At 39.0% G+C, this 19249-nt stretch overlaps 1 protein-coding gene across 1 annotated transcript; it reads left to right on the forward strand.

Annotated features, from left to right (window-relative positions):
* Positions 1 to 3898: 3898 nt before the first annotated feature.
* On the forward strand, positions 3899 to 6159 carry LOC122668396 (endochitinase EP3-like). The gene is made up of 3 exons (XM_043864970.1): positions 3899 to 3919; positions 4096 to 4528; positions 5747 to 6159. The coding sequence occupies exons 1-3, from the start codon at positions 3899 to 3901 to the stop codon at positions 6157 to 6159; spliced, it is 867 nt and encodes a 288-aa protein (XP_043720905.1).
* The last annotated feature ends 13090 nt before the right edge of the window (positions 6160 to 19249 follow it).

The raw sequence follows: 19249 nt of genomic DNA on the forward strand, positions 1-19249 counted from the left end.
TTATGGGTCCAATAATCAATGTGTATTAATGTAGCCCAAAACCCAACACTCTCTCTTATTTGCAATGTGGATATCAAGATTTTGTTGCTTGACCCTTCATTGCCACCGATCTCACCAATCTCCAAATGGTCTACTAAATGGATATATAGCTCTAGTTTTACAGAAATCGTTTCCTTATCTTTTGCTTCACATAAAGGATATTTGTTCAACTGAGAAAATTTCTTTTTGAGGCATTATCTTTACCCACAATTTCTTTGAGTTCCTCAAATAGTGGCCTAACACATGTTCCTCATTTTTACGGATTTTCCTTTCCTTTATGAATCCAATGCAATGTTAAATTAATGTATGAGAATAATACTAATGAATCACAAAATCAAATAAACACTCATTCAATTAATCATCAAAACATATATATTGGCAACAAATGGATACCATATTGATTTTCTACTTTTAACTTCTTATTGTGGTTAAAACTAAACCCTCATTGTTCTACACAAAAGAAACAGATTTCAGGAGTTTTTAATTGTCTGTGCAAACACCTTATTTTGTCATCCCAGAGGCACACGATGATGAATAAACATTTGAGGCGGTGGGGATAAGTTTAGCTATGGTATGGAGAAGGCTTGTGCAACCTCGACGTACTACATGTGGAATTACTATGGTGGAAATGACCAAAATACCTTCAACGAGTTATTTGGGGTATTATGTGATCAATTATTATTTCTTTTTCCAAATAAAATGTGTTTTAATATCAAATTATTTTTTCCAAGACATGGCGTGAACAGATTTAAAATTTTATATTATTTTAAAAAAGATTCAATTTTGGTTCGGTGGGAACACTTTGGAAAATGAATCAATAAGCTTCCAAAATTCCTTCTAGTAATACATTTTCCAAACCGGCTGATTTTTTTTTGTTTTTTTGGAGCATGTGCACAAGAAGCAACGAATCTCTGATACCGTCCAATTTATTTAATCAAAATATTTTGAAAAATGCTCCAATACACCTTTGGAATGATTCAATTTTTAAAGATTTTAAGATTTTAAGATATTTAAGTGATTTAAACCAGCCAAGTCGAGCCAAACTGGTTCAAATCTGGACCCCTCGGATTTTCAATAACTCATAGAAGACTTACATGGCGTCCAAGGTCCCCAAAATCAACTTGATTGGATACTCTTCCAAGGTTGGCATTTTGTTAGGATAATCAGAACATGTGACTTTCATGGGGAAAAAAAATTAAAAATCAGAATAGGTGGCTTTGATTTGAGCCATCAGCCATGTTGAGGCTCGTGAAGTCCATCCATCACAATTAAGATTTTAAATCTGAGTTGCGGGTCAGACTGGAAACCTTCTAGATCTTGAGATGGAGTAGCTTACCCAGATCCAAATTTTTTAAGGAAAATCTGTTTTATCGGTCAGGTTAGGTGGATTGACTGACCCCTTCTAACGCTAAGATGATCAGATCGAGGATTGTTCGGCAGATGGCATTCAATCTGATCTTGAAATTCATAATCCCACACAACCATTTACAATATTGGATTTAACTCTTTGGTGACTTTATCTAAAGTTCATGCTTAACCATTTTTGTAGATAGCTCTAACTGCCTCATGGGACTTTTCTTTTTTGGTAGACCCATGGGACTTTAACTACAACTATGAAAGAGAGAGAGAGATCCTCTACTGCCGAGCTGCCCCACATTACCATGCTGCCCAGACACGGCGCTGCACGTAATGACCGTCTTACCCTCACTCGGGCAAGGTGTTTGGGCAGGGGTAAGGCGAACATTGCGCGTAACACCGTGTCTGGGCAGCACGGTCCTGTCGGGCTGCTCGGCAGTAGAGGATCCAAATTGGAGAGAGAGAGAGAGAGAGAGAGAGAGAGAGAGAGAGAGAGAGAGAGAGAGGACTTGGCTCTTGTGCAGCTGTGTAGCTCGAAAACCACCCCAAATACAGGGGGGGAGGTGGTCATTTCACATGTGGGGCCCAGGTGGGACCACCTGTGAAATGACTACCTTACCCCTGTTTTTGCTGTTGTTTAGCGGTGCTGCACCTGTGCAGCTCCCACCACGGCTGCATAAGATCTGTTTCCGAGAGGTGGGGTAGGGATGTAAAATGTAAATAGATAGGGAATACATATTCAAAATATCAGTTTATATTATAAAAAAATAATTAAATAATAGTTGAAAAAAGAACGATACGTTTTTTTTTCCGTTGAGAAAAGAAAAATATATATATTACCAACAGAATTACACTAGGTCCAGGTCCTGACAGGTACTTCTATACAGATGAAAAGTTAAATTAAAAAAGTGTAGCGTATCATCCACTAGCCTAAGAAAGATAGGTAGTAAAGTCCAAGAAATAGGGGATTGGGATTGAAAAGTTAGCATATTAAAAACTGTACTATTGGGTAATCATATATCACTAATCTCTAATCCTACCCGGCATGCTTTATGCCAGCCCTCCAAAAAAGCCATCAGTTCCGCCTGCTGTACATCCTGTGTGTCACAGCTACCTGCATCGGTTAGAACACTTTGACCATTCATCAAAATATAATAATTCCACCGGGCTAATTTAAGATTTGGTTCAAAAATTCTTGCAATCAGCAAGCCAGACATTTTGAAATTAATAGGTGGTAATAAAAGATCAATAGAACTTAATGGGGAGGAAGAATTAAAATGTTGCAGATAAGGTGGGGTAATCCCCATATCCAATAACCATCTAGAAACATTGTTTAAAACCAACTTAGGGTCAGCCGGAGCCTTGCACATTAGTACCTTGTTTCTTACAACCCAAATGTAAGAACGATACTTGGTCGCATGGCTCTTGTGCCTAGACACAAGAACACACAAAATTACCGCCTAACTCCTCTTGAAATAAAAAATCTCATCTGTGTTGATGCCCATGTGTGCGTTCTTGTTGACCCCTGTGGTGGTGCAAGGGCTACACGGCCAAGCAACGATTTCTTGCCTATAACAGTTTTATATATAATATTTTATTGGGAGATTGTTCTGTGTGGGGGAGCATGATCCCTGTGTGCGCATGAGGACCAATGAGAGGGGGCACAAAGGCATCTTGGGGGGGCAGAGGTGGGATTTTTGTCTTTTATAGGGGCCTGGGCGATCATTTCACCCTCCACTGTGTCTAAGTGTGGACAGTACACTCCCCCACAGAGATATTTTCTCCTATACTATAATACTAAAATTCCCTTATCAATTCATGGTATATTACAGGCAATTAAACCCAACAAAAAAAAAGAGGAAAAGGTTCACTAAGCCATTGGGGTAGGGTATGTTAGCACCTATATGTCTATCTCTCTCGTCCTCACATAAAATCTCGCTGCCCTCTAGTGTACAATAACATTTTCCTGCACTCTATTCTTCTTACTCAAGAGAACGCTATCCCATAAAGCCTAGGCCTCTAGAGCTAGCATGCGCACGCTAGCCAATGGGAACATGCAAGTAAGCATTGACCTGAGTGAAATTTCCGTCTTTCCATGGGGGTAAGGCAGTTCTGTATTTAGATGTAGGAGTCACGCTGGCCACACGACTAGACAGTATTCTTTTTCCCAAAAAATATTTATAGAGACATCTGTGTAATTTTTGCTATGACACTTCAACATTAATCCGGGGTAGTTGATTCAAACCTTCTCCTACTCATCTCTCAAAATTTTTGTCTTCTCCATCACTCAATGTAGACAGTGAGACGGCAAGACCGCTCTTTCCAAACTCACCAATCCACTCTCTAGTCTCCATTAGAGATATGAATAGATAATCAAAAATCCGTATTCACCTAAGAAAGATGATTGCAGAAGAGGAATATCTTGGGTCACTTAGGACTAGAATTATAAAATTCAACTCTTTCCTCTATATCAAATGTGAAGCTTCCATGACCCAGTCTATAAATGGAGTCATCAGAAGATCAGGCAAATGAGATGGACTGATACCTAATATATAATGCGTTGATCAAACATACTTCAGTGTATTTTCTTGACAATTCAAAGTCAACCTAAATGCGTGACTTTGACTTTTGTTACTGGTGCCAATGTAATTAACTCCTTCCAAGAGACTATAAATCCACCCTTCTCCACACCAGTGTTAGTTCATCTCTTCTCATTCTTCCTCAATGGCTATTCAAAAAATGGTTATGATAGCCACCTTGGCCGGAATTTTAGCCGGAGTGTTGATGCCGGAAACCGCCATGGGTCAGAATTGTGGCTGTTCGTCAGACCTCTGCTGTAGCAAGTATGGGTATTGTGGCACCGGCGATGATTATTGTGGCAATGGATGTCAAGAGGGTCCTTGCTATAACGAAACTACTAATGGTGTTGTGGTTGCTGATATTGTCACACAAGAGTTCTTTGATGGGATAATCAATCAGTCTGATGCAACCTGCGAAGGGAAAAGCTTCTATACCCGTGCCGCATTCCTTGATGCGACCGATTCCTATACAACCTTTGGCCGGGTTGGCACAGTCAATGACTCTAAGCGTGAGATTGCAGCATTTTTTGGACATGTCACGCATGAGACTGGACGTGAGTATGCCTAAACGTTAATCTTGTACATCATTTATTATTTTTTTATAATATTTTTTCTTATAAATTTATCATTTTAGTCTAAGCATTTTTATTGTCTTTAGTGATTTATGATAGATCGAAGACCATATAGTCTAAGGATGCAACTGGGTCGAGTTGGGTAAAGTTTTTGATAACTTAGGCAAACCTTAGTGGCCGAAGGTCGGGTTAGGTTATTTCAACCAAGGCCTAATGACCTTGTTAGGCTCATGACGGGTCTGGTTTTGCCTTTTTTTTTTTTTTTTTTTTTTTTCCATTGTTATTTTTATAAAAAATTAAAAATAGTTTTTAAACTAATTACGTATATGTTTAATAAATTAGATCAATAGTGTATATTAAACGTAAATTATGATACTTAATCTATGACCTTTATCTTGTACATATCTATACATATGTGCCAATGTACTATCATCACCCTCTCACATGGGATTTTTCTTTTATTGTTTTCTCTCACCTACCTTGTCTATGTGGCCGCCATGTATACTATTCTGCGTATCACCATTTGTGTGGTATAGGAGATTTCACTCTACACTAGTATCGTGAGGTACCCTTTCCCTACATAGTTTTAGGGGGAGGGTTTCCCACTATGTCAGTACTGTAAGAACTTGATCCAAAAATAAAAAGTACTGTAAGAAGGAATCTGTGTGCTACACCAATGAGGATCTGAAGAATGGTATTATTTATTTACTTATATGATTCTATATGAGACTCACACGATCAAATAGGAGAGAGAATGTCAATGTGAGCACCCATTGTTTATTATGTGAGATGGGTATATTAGAATATGCACAAGGATGGCGTATGCTTCTTTTTCCTTAGTTTTATATATGTATTGTATAAGACAAGGTTGCCGACTCAACCAAAATCTTTAGCCTAGAACCTAAAATTTTTGGATGGATTTGGACATGCTGAATCAAAATTAAAATTGCACCCTTAATATATAGTCTTAAGAAAAAGAATGTTGCCTAATCACATTCCCCTACTCCCATGCACAAAAGGGGTGAAATGATCGCCCCACCCCTCCTATGCGATGCCTCTGCAGTCTGCATGCATCTCCATTGGCTCCCGCACTGGTGCAAGAACCACGTGACGTGGGGTGACTGAGCATCAAACCCTTCCCCTGTAGTCTTATATATAGTACTAAAGCTTATATAATCAATTTCGTGTGCATGCATGCAGACTTCTGTTACATTGAAGAGATAAATGGAACCTCAAAGGATTATTGTGATGAGACAAACACAGAATACCCATGCGTCACCGGAAAGGGTTACTATGGCCGTGGACCACTCCAGCTATCTTGGAATTACAATTATGGCCCTGCCGGTGACAGTATAGGATTTGATGGGCTAAATTCACCTGAAACTGTGGCCAACGATGTTCTGATTTCTTTCAAGACAGGATTGTGGTATTGGATGAACGATTGCCACTCAATCATGATTTCTGGTGAAGGTTTTGGAGCAACGATCAACGCCATCAATGGTAAGCTTGAATGCAATGGTGGAAACACAGCAGCTGTGCAATCTCGTGTTAAGTACTACAAGGAATATTGTGACCAATTTGGTGTTTCATATGGTGACAACCTTACTTGCTAATTACCTTTCTGTAGGGAAGGAAAATATTATCTTGTTTTTATAAATTTAACTACTTAGTTTTTCCTTAACAAAATAATGGAATGAGGTCATGTGGACCATGAGATGTGAAACCAGATATTGTAATAAAGGGGGAGGATTTGATAAGCAATGGTCAATTATATCTTGGTCTGGATTCTCTAGAATTTTGAAATTATTCTTTCCTCTATATCTAATGTGAAGCTTCCACGAAAACCTTCCTAGTCTACAAAGGGAGTCAAGGTCATTGCTTCATGGTGTACTTTAATAGATGGGTAAATAATGTAATTTCACATATAATAGTGTGAAGAGGTTTAAATAAATAAAATTATGCCCTTTTTGTTGGAAAGAGGGGTGAAAAAATCTTCCCACGTACAAGTAAAAAATGCAGCAGCTCACGAAATTGTATGCTGCTAATGAAATCATATGCAACTCACGAATCGGAAATGAAAACATAATGGAACAATTAAACATAAACCAATCGAACACCAAATTTAACGTGAAAAACCCTTCAAATTGAAGGGAAAAATCACATGATCCCGATAAGAGCAATCATTAAGCTAAGGATTATAATGGTTCATCTCTCAAGTTTATACCCAAAACTTGAGATTATAAGAATATTGAGAAAGAACAATAAGTAATTGAAGACTTAAGGTTACCTCTCATACATCAATAATATGCTACTAAATCACATCTAAAAGCCATTAATAATTTCTCCCAGGAGAACCCACAAGGGGGCCGTTAGGGGTAGACTCACAAAGGGGCCAAGACAACAAACCCACAAGGGGCCAGGGGCCCACGAAAGAGCCAACACTTATTAACAGAAAAGATCCTGATTTGCCGCAAGAGCTAGGGGAGGGGGTCTTGAACACAAGACCAACATGCCTCAGGTACCACTACGATGATTGGCATCAACCACCAGTCCAAGGCCCGTGATGGTTTCTTATTGTTTCTAGGATCAAGGGGTCAATTTGTCCTGTATATTAAATGGTTATAAAACGAGGATCCGGCCCATTCTAATAATGGGATGGTCCAATTGTCATTTTGGTTCTTTAATGGTTCTAAGCACTCAATGTCTCAAAGTCTCAAACACTAACATATGGGTGTTTCTTTGTAATTACGACATAATTTGATTATGGTTCCTTAACGATTTTGAGCCCTTAAAAATCTCAAACATTCAAATGTTACTTGTTTCTTTGACATATTATTTTCGTTCACTTTGTAATTATGACATATCCCTTATATAATTTATAACTATTAACTACTCCTAATTAGTTGTCTAGTTGCATGGCCCCTCCACCAGTTCAGGGGCCAATGAGAGTGCGTGTAGGGGTATCAACATGAATGAGATTTTTTTATTTCACGAGGTGGGTTGGTAATTTCACATGCTCCTATATCTTGGCACACGATCAATGCAATCAGGCAGCGTTCTTTTTCCCTTGACTAAATATGCATCTTAAATTTCTCCAAGTGGTTCCGGTTCTAATCGATCCTTGTTAGTCTTTTGATTCTGGACCCATTGGGAATGATCAGTCCCAAAATCATTTCTCACAGCTGTTTCATTTATTAATAAGATGGGTCGGCTTTGTGTTTTAACAGGTCGGTTGTTAGAGAATTCCATGTTAAAATAAATTGATCCGAATAGAGACAAAATCCCAAAAGCCAGGATCTCCATATGGCGTTCAAGAATACAATCAAATAAATAATAGAAAATAGGGATAGAACCACCAACCTTGTTTCGCATCCATAGTGATGATGATTGCAGTGGAAAATAAAGAACAAAGATCTAGGTGCTTTCCCTCTATTCCCAAAGTAACTGGCCTGATGAGAATACCGAATGCACAGGGACGACAAACACTGATTATCTCCCTCTCTTTCAAGAATGCACTCCTCAATAGCAATTGAGAATAATAAGTTGTGATGGGTAGAGGGGGGACCTAGCTCTCCTTATATAGTAATCCCTATAGGGTCTGACTCATCACAGTCCCAACAGGAATCTATCTGGCCCACACTAAACCAGTCCACATTAGACTTCTAATATAATTTAATGACCCCACTTTATTAGACCAAAACCCTAATTAGTCTAGTTTAGGGATTTAATTATGTCCATATAGAATTTTATTAGAACTAAAATTCTAACATTCTCCCACTTGGACTTACATTAAATTTCTTATTTTTAAAAGGATTTAAAAATAGTTTTGACCAAAACAAATCACAGGCTAACAACTCTTTAAGAAAACTTTATGTGCACAATTTTTAAAATAAATTGGTTTAGAGGTCATATGAGAAAGTCAATCCTATCCCATAGAGTTTTAGACACTGAATCATGGCTATAACTGCATCTATGATCAAGCGACACAGAGCCTTCTATGGTCACGAGAGCCCTCAACTCTACTAACATGGATGCAATGTGGTAGTGTGGCAACGAGATAATACTCACGTAGTGATTCTTTATGTATTATCCGTTTATCAGTCCAAAATTTCTCTTCTTTAAGTGGTACATGCCCACTAGAGAAATAAACTTTGTGATTCTAACGAATCTGTATGTCTCATCAGAAATAACTCGAGTTATACTTTATGTGTTACAAGACATACCTTTAGGCTAACAACTTAATGCCCCAGCCTTGCTTAAGGTTAATACATTCCTTAAGACTTTAAAATCAGAAATATATACATCATGTCAATAAATAAAACACTCACGTGTTTAAAAGAAACTGCATGCAATGACACCTGATATATATATAAATCAAAGTTTACCAAAAGGTAAAAATACAGATGAAAAGAAACTTTAAATTACAATGAAGCAAAATAAAATAAACTCCCACTAATTAACCACATCCCATGATGCAACTAAGCCCATGCTCATGACATGTCTCTCAAAAACACAAGGGCGAAGACCTTTGGTTAAGGGATCTGCAACCATATCATCTGTACTAATATGCTCCATTGTAATGTCACCTTCCTTTACTCTCTCCTTTATGGTCAAATACTTAACCTCCATGTGTTTAGACCCTTTAAGTCCTTTATTGTTGTTTATAACCAATACAACAGAGCTGTTATCACAGTATATCTGGATGGGTCTATCCACAAAATCTACAATAGTCAACTCCTTTATGAGATTTCTAAGCCAAATAGCCTGAGTAGCAGCCCCATAGCATGCTACAAACTCTGCCTGCATAGTCGAAGTGGTCACCAATGTCTGCTTTTTACTCTTCCATGATACTGCCCCTCCTACCATCAAGAAAACATAACCTGATGTGGATTTTCTGTCATCCTCATAGCCAGCAAAGTCAGAGTCTGTACACCCCACTAGCTTGAGTTCAGGAACGTGTCTGTAAGTCAGCATATAATCTCTTGTCCCCTTCAAGTACCTCAATACTTTCTTGGCAGCAACCCAATGACTAAGACCAGGATCTGACTGATACCTACCAAGAAGTCCCGTCACAAAAGCAATATCCGGTCTGGTACAGACCTGAGCATACATGATACTATCAAGTATGTTAGCATAAGGCACCTTCTTCATTTCATCCCTCTCAACTTCATTTTTGGGCATCGTGTGTCGAACTCAGTTTGTCACCCTTGAGAATAGGAATATTCCCAGGTTTGCAATCCAAAGATATCTGAACCTCTCGAACACGATCAACATAAGCCCTCCGAGAAAGACTTAATAAATGGTGAGAACGATCCCTATGGATCTCAATCCCAAGAACAAAAGAGGCCTCACCAAGGTCCTTCATGTCAAATTTCCTAGATAAAAGTTGTTTTGTATTATGCAACATCCCTAGGTCACTGCTTGCAAGTAGGATGTCATCCACATACAGAATGAGAAAACAGAATTTGCTCCCACTGACTTTGTGATATATACACTGATCCACTTTATTTTCCATAAAACCAAATGAAGTCACAACACTGTCAAATTTCAGATACCACTGCCTAGAAGCTTGTTTGAGACCGTAGATAGACTTCTTGAGTCTACACACAAGATGATCTGAATCATCCACTGCAAAACCCTCAGGCTGAACCATATAGACTTCCTCATCAAGATTGCCATTGAGAAAAGCTATTTTAACATCCATCTGATGCAGCTCCATATCAAAATGAGCTACCAATGCCATGATCACCCTGAAAGAATCCTTCGAGAAGACTGGAGAAACCTCTCAACTTTTCAACTCTCAACTACTCCCTCTCTCTGAGTGAATCCCTTGGCTACCAGTCTGGCTTTAAACCTCTCAACTTTTCCTTTGGAATCTCTTTTGGTTTTATACACCCATTTGCAACCAATGGGCTTACAACCTTTAGGTAAATCAACAAGCTCCCAAACATCATTATATTTCATCGATTGCATTTCATCTCTCATCGCATCTGTCCACAAATCTGACTGAGGACTAGAAACAACACCTGAATAAGTAACTGGATCGACCACACAACCAATGTCATAGTCATGTTCTCCCGGATAGACCTCATAGATAGGTGATATAGCTGACCTTCTCTCCCTAGTGGATCTCCGTAATGGTGCCACTCTCGCCTCAACTCGAATCGAGGAATCTCACTGAACCGCATCAATGATAGGATCCTCAACCGCATCCTGAATAAGAGGAATCTCATCAGGTGCTACATGAATGTCGAGGACGGTATCAATATCAGGCTCCTGAACTCCAGTAGGTATAACCAATGGCATAGTATGCCCCACATCAGTCTGAATAGGTACCGATGTACCAACTATGTGACTATCTTGAACAGTCTGAGAACAGTCATTCTTTTTTGCCACATCAAATTCCAGAAACTTCGCTATCTGTGACTCCACAATCCTAGTGCCTCCGCAGGGATTATAAAATTTATATCCCTTCAAATGATCTGGATAGCTGACAAAGTAGCAACGAGTAGTCTTGGGATCCAACTTGTTTAAAGTCGGATTATACAACTTTACTTCTGCAGGCACCCCCAAACTCTAAGATGGTTTAAACGGTTACGGGTCCACAACTTTAAGAGGAAGTAGTAGGTACACGGTTAAGGATATAAAGAGCAGTTTTCAAGGCTTCACCCCATAAGAACATAGGTAAATTTGTCCTACTAACCATACTCCTCACCATGTCCATAAGGGTACGGTTACGCCTTTCGGCGACCCCATTTTGTTCAGGACTTCCTGGCATAGTAAACTGACTAACTATTCCGAGTCCTCAAGGTATTTGGCAAACGAGCCCTTGCTGTCCAAAGATCGCCATGTCCGCCATAATACTCACCCCCACGATCAGATCTAACAATTTTAATAACTTTCCCTAACTGTTTCTCAACTTCAGCCCTAAAAATCTTGAACTTGTCAAGAGATTCAGACTTTTCTTTAATTAAGTACACTTATCCATATCGGGAATAGTCGTCTGTAAAAGTGATGAAGTAAAAATTTTTACACAATGGTGATGAATAGGGACCACGATGTCAGTGTGAATGACCTCTAACAGTCGAACTTGGACTACGTAGTTTTCTTCTTTATTTTGGTCATCTTTCCCTTACAACAGTCTACACAAGTTTCTAGATCACTTTCGAGAGTAGGCAGGATGTCAGACTTTATCAGCCTTTCCACTCTTGCCTTAGAAATATGACCTAACATCTTATGCCACAATGTGAAAGACCGTTCTTTAGGTAAGGGTCTTTTAGAAACAACGCTTTCAACATTACAGGAGACGTAGATATCAGTGGGAGACAAACACAATCTGTACAATCCGTTGGACATAAAGCAGGAACCAACTTTAGTTGAATTAAAAAATAAATTAACCATAGTATTCTTTATTTCAAAATAGAAATCACTAATGTCCAAAACTGAAACCGAAATTAAATTCCGCCTAAAGGACGGTACATAAAAAGTGTTCTTTAAAGTCAATTTAAAACCAGAATCTAATAATAAAATGACATCTCCCATGAACTCTACGTCAGAATGTCCATCATTTCCTACGACTAGCCTTGATTCATCCTTGTTTGGCCTCCTCCGATTTATGAACCCCTGTATGGTAAAAGCAACATGGTTAGTTGTACCGCTATTTAGCCACCAAGAACTGGATGGGGTTTCTGATAGATTGGATTCACAAACAAAAGCCAAAGAATCATTACCTGATGGCTGCTTGGGCTTGAGTAACCAAGCCTTTGTATTTGTCGCAGTCCTTCTTCATGTGACCATTCTTCTTGCAAAAGAAGCAGCGATCACTCTCTTTCTTCAAAGAGTCTTTCTTGGGTCTCAAATTATTAGTCTGATCGGACTGTTTATTGGCAGACTTATGAGTATGAGTTTTAGACTTTTTACCCTTACGGGCTTTGGAAGTAAACAGGGCAGTAAGCTATTTCTCTTTCTTCAGTTTCTCTTCCTCAGACACAACCCTAGAAATTAGGTCATTAATGCTCCAGACTCCATCTTGGAAAATGTAGTTGGTTTTTATGATGCCAAATTCAGAAGGTAGGGTATTTAAGGCTTGATGGACAACTAGGGCATCTGGAAGAGGAATGTCTAAGGCCTTGAGTTTAGTTTGGTAATCAACCATCCTAATAATGTAATCCCTAACACCCCCAGAACCATCATATTCCATATTAAATAACTCTTGCAGAAGTGTCCCAATCTCAGCATTCGATGAAACTTTGTATCTCTTGGAAATTGCATCTAGCAATTCCCCGGCAGTACATTTCTTAGGCAGATCACTTTTTAGGTGTTCCGGTATCGACCTCTTTATGGATAGTATACTGAGTCGATTACTCTTTTGCCATACAGCATGCACAGACTTTTCATCCTCAGTACTATCAACAGTTAGTTCCATTGGTGTATCCATAACAAGGGACGTGTGCACATCTGCCATTTCCATAGCAAACATAATGTCCTCTTTCCACTTCTTAAAGTTTGACCCAGTGAGGAGCTCAATAGTAACCATGTTATTATTGACAGAGAAGGTGACTGAAAATTTAAACAATGAACAGTATAATAATTAAAATGATGCAAGTACAGCTTGAAAACTTTATAAGCTAATGAGAATTTTACACATATCATTGTGAAAACACCTTTGGGCTGAATTCTTAATATGCAATTGTAAAAATCCCTACATACCAGTGGCCATAGGAATACAGCTCAACTTTCAAAATCCACCACCTTTGGGTGTGCAAAATTCTAGGGTCAACCTATTCACGTGCATACTGTATATGTACCCCTTCAAGTACCAATACATGACCACCACCTTTGGGTGTATGACTACACATCAGAGTTGAAGGACATCCCACAACTGTATAAGACCGGTGTTTCACAAATCCAACAAGGAAGGTTACTTTGGCGGCTGCATCCTGTTGAAAACATGAAACCCTCTTTCGGGATTTTTCAAAATTACTTACATTCTTAAACAATGTGTTATTTTATAATTTATGACAAGGGGCTTTAAATATCTTAAAATTAACATAACATAATAATAATTCTGTTAATTAAGGTAGGCATTTCAGCAATTCAGAAATTGGTTCGGTTCCCAATAGAACGAACCGATAAATTACATAAAAGACATGCATCAAAAGAATACCAAAAATATTTAAAATATTCATATCTGATCAAAACAAAGGACACCACTGTGTAGAGCACAAAAAAACAGAGCCAACGTAAAAAACGAGACCCCAAACGGAGTCTCGTAGCCCCCAGAAAGCCCGATCAAAGTTCAGGTCCAAATCCGATTGACTGTACTGGTCAAACCGGTCTGAAAAGTCAAGCCAAATCAATTTGGCTCAACCCCGGTTCGAGTGAACCGGTTCAGACCCGACCCGACCGGGTTCGGGTCAACCCAAAATGGGTCACCAGTTGGGTCAATGGGTCGGGTTTTCGGGTCAGAAACCGGGTCAGCCCGACCCGGGTGGCGCACGTTAGCATTGCCCAGAAATACTGTCAGGCGCACGATAGCAAAACCCAGATTTCTTTTTTTTTGTTTTTTATCTTCTGCCGACGAGTGAAGATCACCCGCGGCTGCCGCCGGCGCGTGAGAGCGCGTTCAGCAGCCACCGGCGATGATCCACCCATCGAAAATTCTGATTTTTCGAGCTCTACGCCCCCATGTGATCAGATTCTGTTTTCGCACGCTAAAAAAATCGACAGAATGCCAGTGTCCGTACGGGTTTTTGAAAAACTGGAAAAAACCCTAAAAACCTTGATTCGAATCGAAAAATTTTCGATTCCCTTATTATGTTCTATTATTTTGAATCCATATAGGTTCAAGAACGGATCTATGGAGGCTCTGAGACCACATGTTAAAATAAATCGATCCGAATAGGGACAAAATCCCAAAAACCAGGATCTCCATAGGGCGTTCAAGAACACAATCAAATAAATAATAGAAAATAGGGATAGAACCACCAACCTTGTTTCGCATCCATAGTGATGATGATTGCAGCGAAAAATAAAGAACAAAGATCTAGGTGCTTCCTCTCTATTCCCAAAGTAACTGGCCTGATGAGAATACCGAATGCGCAGGGACGACGAACACTGAATATCTCCCTCTCTTTCAAGAATGCACTCCTTAATAGCAATTGAGAATAATAAGTTGTGATGGGTAGAGGGGAGACCTAGCTCTCCTTATATAGTAATCCCTATAGGGTCTGACTCATCACAGTCCCAATAGGAATCTATCTGGCCCACATTAAGCCAGTCCACATTAGACTTCTAATATAACTTAATGACCCCACTTTATTAGACCAAAACCCTAATTAGCCTGGTTTAGGGATTTAATTATGTCCATATAGAATTTTATTAGCACTAAAATTCTAACATTCCAATCCCAAACTGACACCCTTACATGGCCATATATAAGAAATTTTTGTGAATTGAGATTACATGCAAGGTTATTTGGGATAATTGTTGCATGAAAAATGTGTTTTCAAAGTTCCCGTAAGTTAAGGAATCGTATGGGTGAGGAAGACAATTTAATGGTTGATCAATGATAATCGCATTTTGTTTTGTCAATCATTTCAAGGGTTCATAGGCCATTAGGATGGCAGCCCAAGAGGATAACCAGGCGGGTGGTGTCCCAATTCAAGGAAGGGCGGCCAGGGGGTGTAGTGGGGTAGAGGGAATAACAAGATGTCAAGCATCCGATAAGAAGGCGAGTCAAACAAGCGACCTCCCTTGGACTTTAACCAACGATTAATTGACTGGTGCTTCCAAACTGGTATATGAGAAAGTGAAAGGACAAATCTTCCTTAAAGGACAGACTTACCACTGTTTCCATTCCAAAATTGATTTTTTGTTTTACTCTTGTTCGTACTGATCAATCAATATGTGATCGGCCAAGAATCAATATCGATCTCTATCGATATTGAAACGAATTGACAGATCTAAATCTGATTCCTTAAACCATGATGTCAAGTGTTCACTTTGTTTGAGTAAACGGTTTCGAAATCCAGCCATTCAGCGCTGATCACGGGAGAAGCCTAAACAAATTGTTGAGGAATGGAACCCACACGAGTGTTGCCAAAACTAAACAGAGAAGTCGTTTAACTTGTTGAAGACGGAAGAGAAAACGGACAAGAAATGGAATATATCTGAGATGCTAAATCTGACCCCCCAAAAACAAATGATTGTTTAATTTGTTAATAAACACCTTTCTTATTTTATTGAAGGTAAAATCTTGTTATTTTCGTACCAAAAGAATATTTTTAAATTATTTAAAATTTTTTTTTTTTACCCCGGATTTGTAAAATTTTTAAGACAAAGGACAATCGAAAAAATGTTCCATGAAAATACATATATAGAGTTGTCATTGAGACAATCTTTTTTTCACATTCTTTATTAATTTTTTCCTTTTTAAACTAGGTATGAATTATTGATACTAAATATTATAATGCATGGATTCAATATACTAGAATATCTTTTCGAGGATTCAAATGTATTATTAAAAAAGGTACATTACTATTGGAAAAATAATTGGATAACACAAAATATAAGGGAAAGATGCGAATACATGGAATAAATTATTGAATTTTACCGTGAAATTTGAAATTACCAAATAAACCTTTTATGTGGCATTATAGGTGTAAAATTCATAGGGACCAGTGTTAACAATTTTCACCTAATTGTTATTTCTTCTCTCTTCTCGTTAAGTACTCCCTCTCCATTTAATTGAATACAGGATGCCCATGGACGCATTTGTACATGGAAAACTATCTCCTCCAATTCCCTAGTGTAAGGGTGTTAAACGGTCCAGTTTCGGTTATATGGTATGGTTTGGTACAAATCGTTTAAATAAAAGGTCTCAATTTTGAAACAATAATTGAACCATTTAGTAAACAGTTTCACGTTTCGGTTTTAAAAAGTTCAATAAACGGTTTCTATTTGTTTTTGACACATTTATGGTACAATTAAGAGTGTTAAACTGTTCGATTCGGTTCGATTCATATCATTTAACTAAATTATCTCAATTTTGAAACCATAACCGAACCATTTATGATACGGTTTCACAATTTCGGTTCGGTTTGCTTTTGACACCATTGCCCTAGTGCCTCTAATAAAGAGGGGGCAGGGGGTGGACCCCATCCGGGCAAAGTGCTCGGGTAGGAACAAGGTGGTCATTGCGCTCCCCTTGTTAGGGGCATAACAGAACTAGGCTGAACAGAGAATTGGAGGGGATAACGATCGATTTATACATTGGAGTCACATAAGGGGTTTTCTGTCACACTCATGAATTTGGCTAAACCCTTTTAAAATCACGCTTATGCTAAAAGAAAAAGTTATCCACAATCCGTGAACAAAGAAAGAATCAAAGTCATAATTACTCATACCAAGTAGATAATAGGGATGAAAATTTTCTACTACAATTGTAGCATAAATGTTCCTACTACCTTGTTGGCAACCAAGGAAATGGAATCCTAAACAATATTTTAGAAAATACTAAAACCTAAGAGAATATTTATGAACTCAAAGGGGAAGTAAATTATTCCATTTCCTTGGCTGCTAGCAGGGTAGCAAGAACATTCCCACTAGAATTTTTTTTCTAGTTAATACCCCCTACTGTTCCAAATACCCTTTCCACACCATACGAGACCCTCAATCAAGGAATTGAGTCCGGATCCCCTACTCACGTGGTAACCACCCCATGCCCTTCTCATACCGTTCATGGGCTATGGTTTCCACATCAGATGAACGGTGTGAGATGAGATGGGTTGGTTACCTCTCCCTCCAGACCCATTAGGAGGACTCCCCCATGGAAATGAGGAGGGCTTCGATCCATTGTGATTCGGTTCCTAGAATACTTGTCTTTGCTGTTCTGACATGCTAGCACGCTTTAGAGTTGCTGCACCTATTAGAATTTCTATCAAATCTTGTTTTATTCATCAAAGTTCATCGGAATCTTTATCGAGATTATAGCCTTAGCCCTATTCTATCATCCATATAATGGAGTTTTTCATTTATTGACGGTTTTTTTTTTTTGTTTGGGGGCATTTTTGTATTGCTCTTTGAATAGATTAGCTAGAAAAAGATGGAAATGAGTGTTGCATTTATAAGTATCTATTGTACCTTTAATGGATTCGAATATCTCATTTGGATCCTATAAAAGAATCACTTATCCTATTCCAGTGAATGATACTATAAAGTTTATATATATATTTCGTAATCTCAAATTGATGCCCTTACATGGTCATATATAAGAAATTTTTATGAATTGGGATTACGTGTAGGGTTATTTGGGACAATTGTTGCATGAAAATGTGTCTTCAAAATTCCCGTAAGTTAAGGAGCGGTATGGGTGAGCAAGACGAATCTGGATCAGCTACCCACATGGGGACGGGTGGGGACAGATCTGACCCCTCCATGGGTAGTGGGTCTCGCACCCTAGAGGTGGGTTCCACACCCCCATGGAGAGTTCAGATCTGTTCCCACTCGTCCCCATGTGGGTAGCAGATCCAAACTCGAGCAAGACAATTTAATGGTTGATCAGTGATTAACCATTTTTTTTTTGTCAATCATGTTGAGGGCCCATAGGTTATTTGTACGACAGCCCCACTTAAAGAAGGGCGGTCACCATAATAGGATGTCAAGCATCCGATAAGAGGGAGAGTCAAACAAGCGATCTCTCCCTTAGACTTAACACCAACGATTTATTGGTAGCCACCACCACGCAAAGAGACGCTTCCAGATCAATGATAAACTAGGGTATGAGAATGTGAAAGGCCAAATCTTTCTGTTTTTTTTCTTGTTTTACATGCCTCTACCAAAGCTGAAGAGAGCCGATTCTCTGTTGTGCGGTACCATTTGTATGGATTAAGGGGAAACACTTTGTATACAAAACGAATTAAAGCATGTCGTGAGTCGTGAGTCGTGAGTCGTGAGTCGTGAGTTAAAATTTGACCCTTAAAAAAATATGGTTTGAATTATGATTCACACCGTCCAATAAACACTGTCAAGCAAGGTTTAAGCAAGGTTTTAGTAATCGGTCTCGACCAATACCAATTTGATACTAGTTCGGATCGATCTGTATTAATATGGGCAGGACCGTAAGACAGATTTACCTTTGTTTTCTTTGAAAACTTTAGTTTATTTTTTGCATTTTTATCCTTATTCATATCGAACCATTATTACAGGATCGATCAAGAATCGATATTGATCTCCACCAATACCAATACTAAATCTAAACTGATCCGATACTGATTCCTCAAACATGGTGTCAAGTGTTCACTTTGTTTGAGTAAGAGGTTTCCAAATCGGGTAGGATCCCTCTACTGCCAAGCTGCCCATACTGCGCCTTGCTACGCAAACACAGTAAGGCACACAATGACCACCTTACCCTTGCCCGAGCGGCTTTCCACAGTGGGGGTAAGATGGTTATTTCATGCCCTACTGTGTCTGCGCAGTAGGGAAGTTGGGACAGCTCGGCAGTAGAGGATCTAGATCCTTCTAAATCCTGCCTTGCACCGCTGATCACGAGAGAAGCCCAAAGAGATTGCTGAGGAATGGAACCTGGATCCAGCTCCTCTCCAGGGTGCTCAGTGCCCAGGACATGCCCAGGGGACATCCAAGGGTTGGATTGTGCTGCACACATCTTGATGCACATCTAGAGATGTGTGTAGCACAACCCAA

This window comes from Telopea speciosissima, chromosome 7 (genome assembly GCF_018873765.1).
Source record: "Telopea speciosissima isolate NSW1024214 ecotype Mountain lineage chromosome 7, Tspe_v1, whole genome shotgun sequence".
Taxonomy (NCBI): domain Eukaryota; kingdom Viridiplantae; phylum Streptophyta; class Magnoliopsida; order Proteales; family Proteaceae; genus Telopea; species Telopea speciosissima.

What these genes read in the sequence shown, in the direction of transcription:
- LOC122668396 (XM_043864970.1), top strand. Translation starts at nt 3,899, where the DNA reads ATGGAGTCATCAGAAGATCAG. An exon ending in TGGAGTCATCAGAAGATCAG is followed by an intron (nt 3,920 to 4,095) that starts GCAAATGAGATG and finishes CACCAGTGTTAG; the next exon opens with TTCATCTCTTCTCATTCTTC. An exon ending in TGTCACGCATGAGACTGGAC is followed by an intron (nt 4,529 to 5,746) that starts GTGAGTATGCCT and finishes GCATGCATGCAG; the next exon opens with ACTTCTGTTACATTGAAGAG.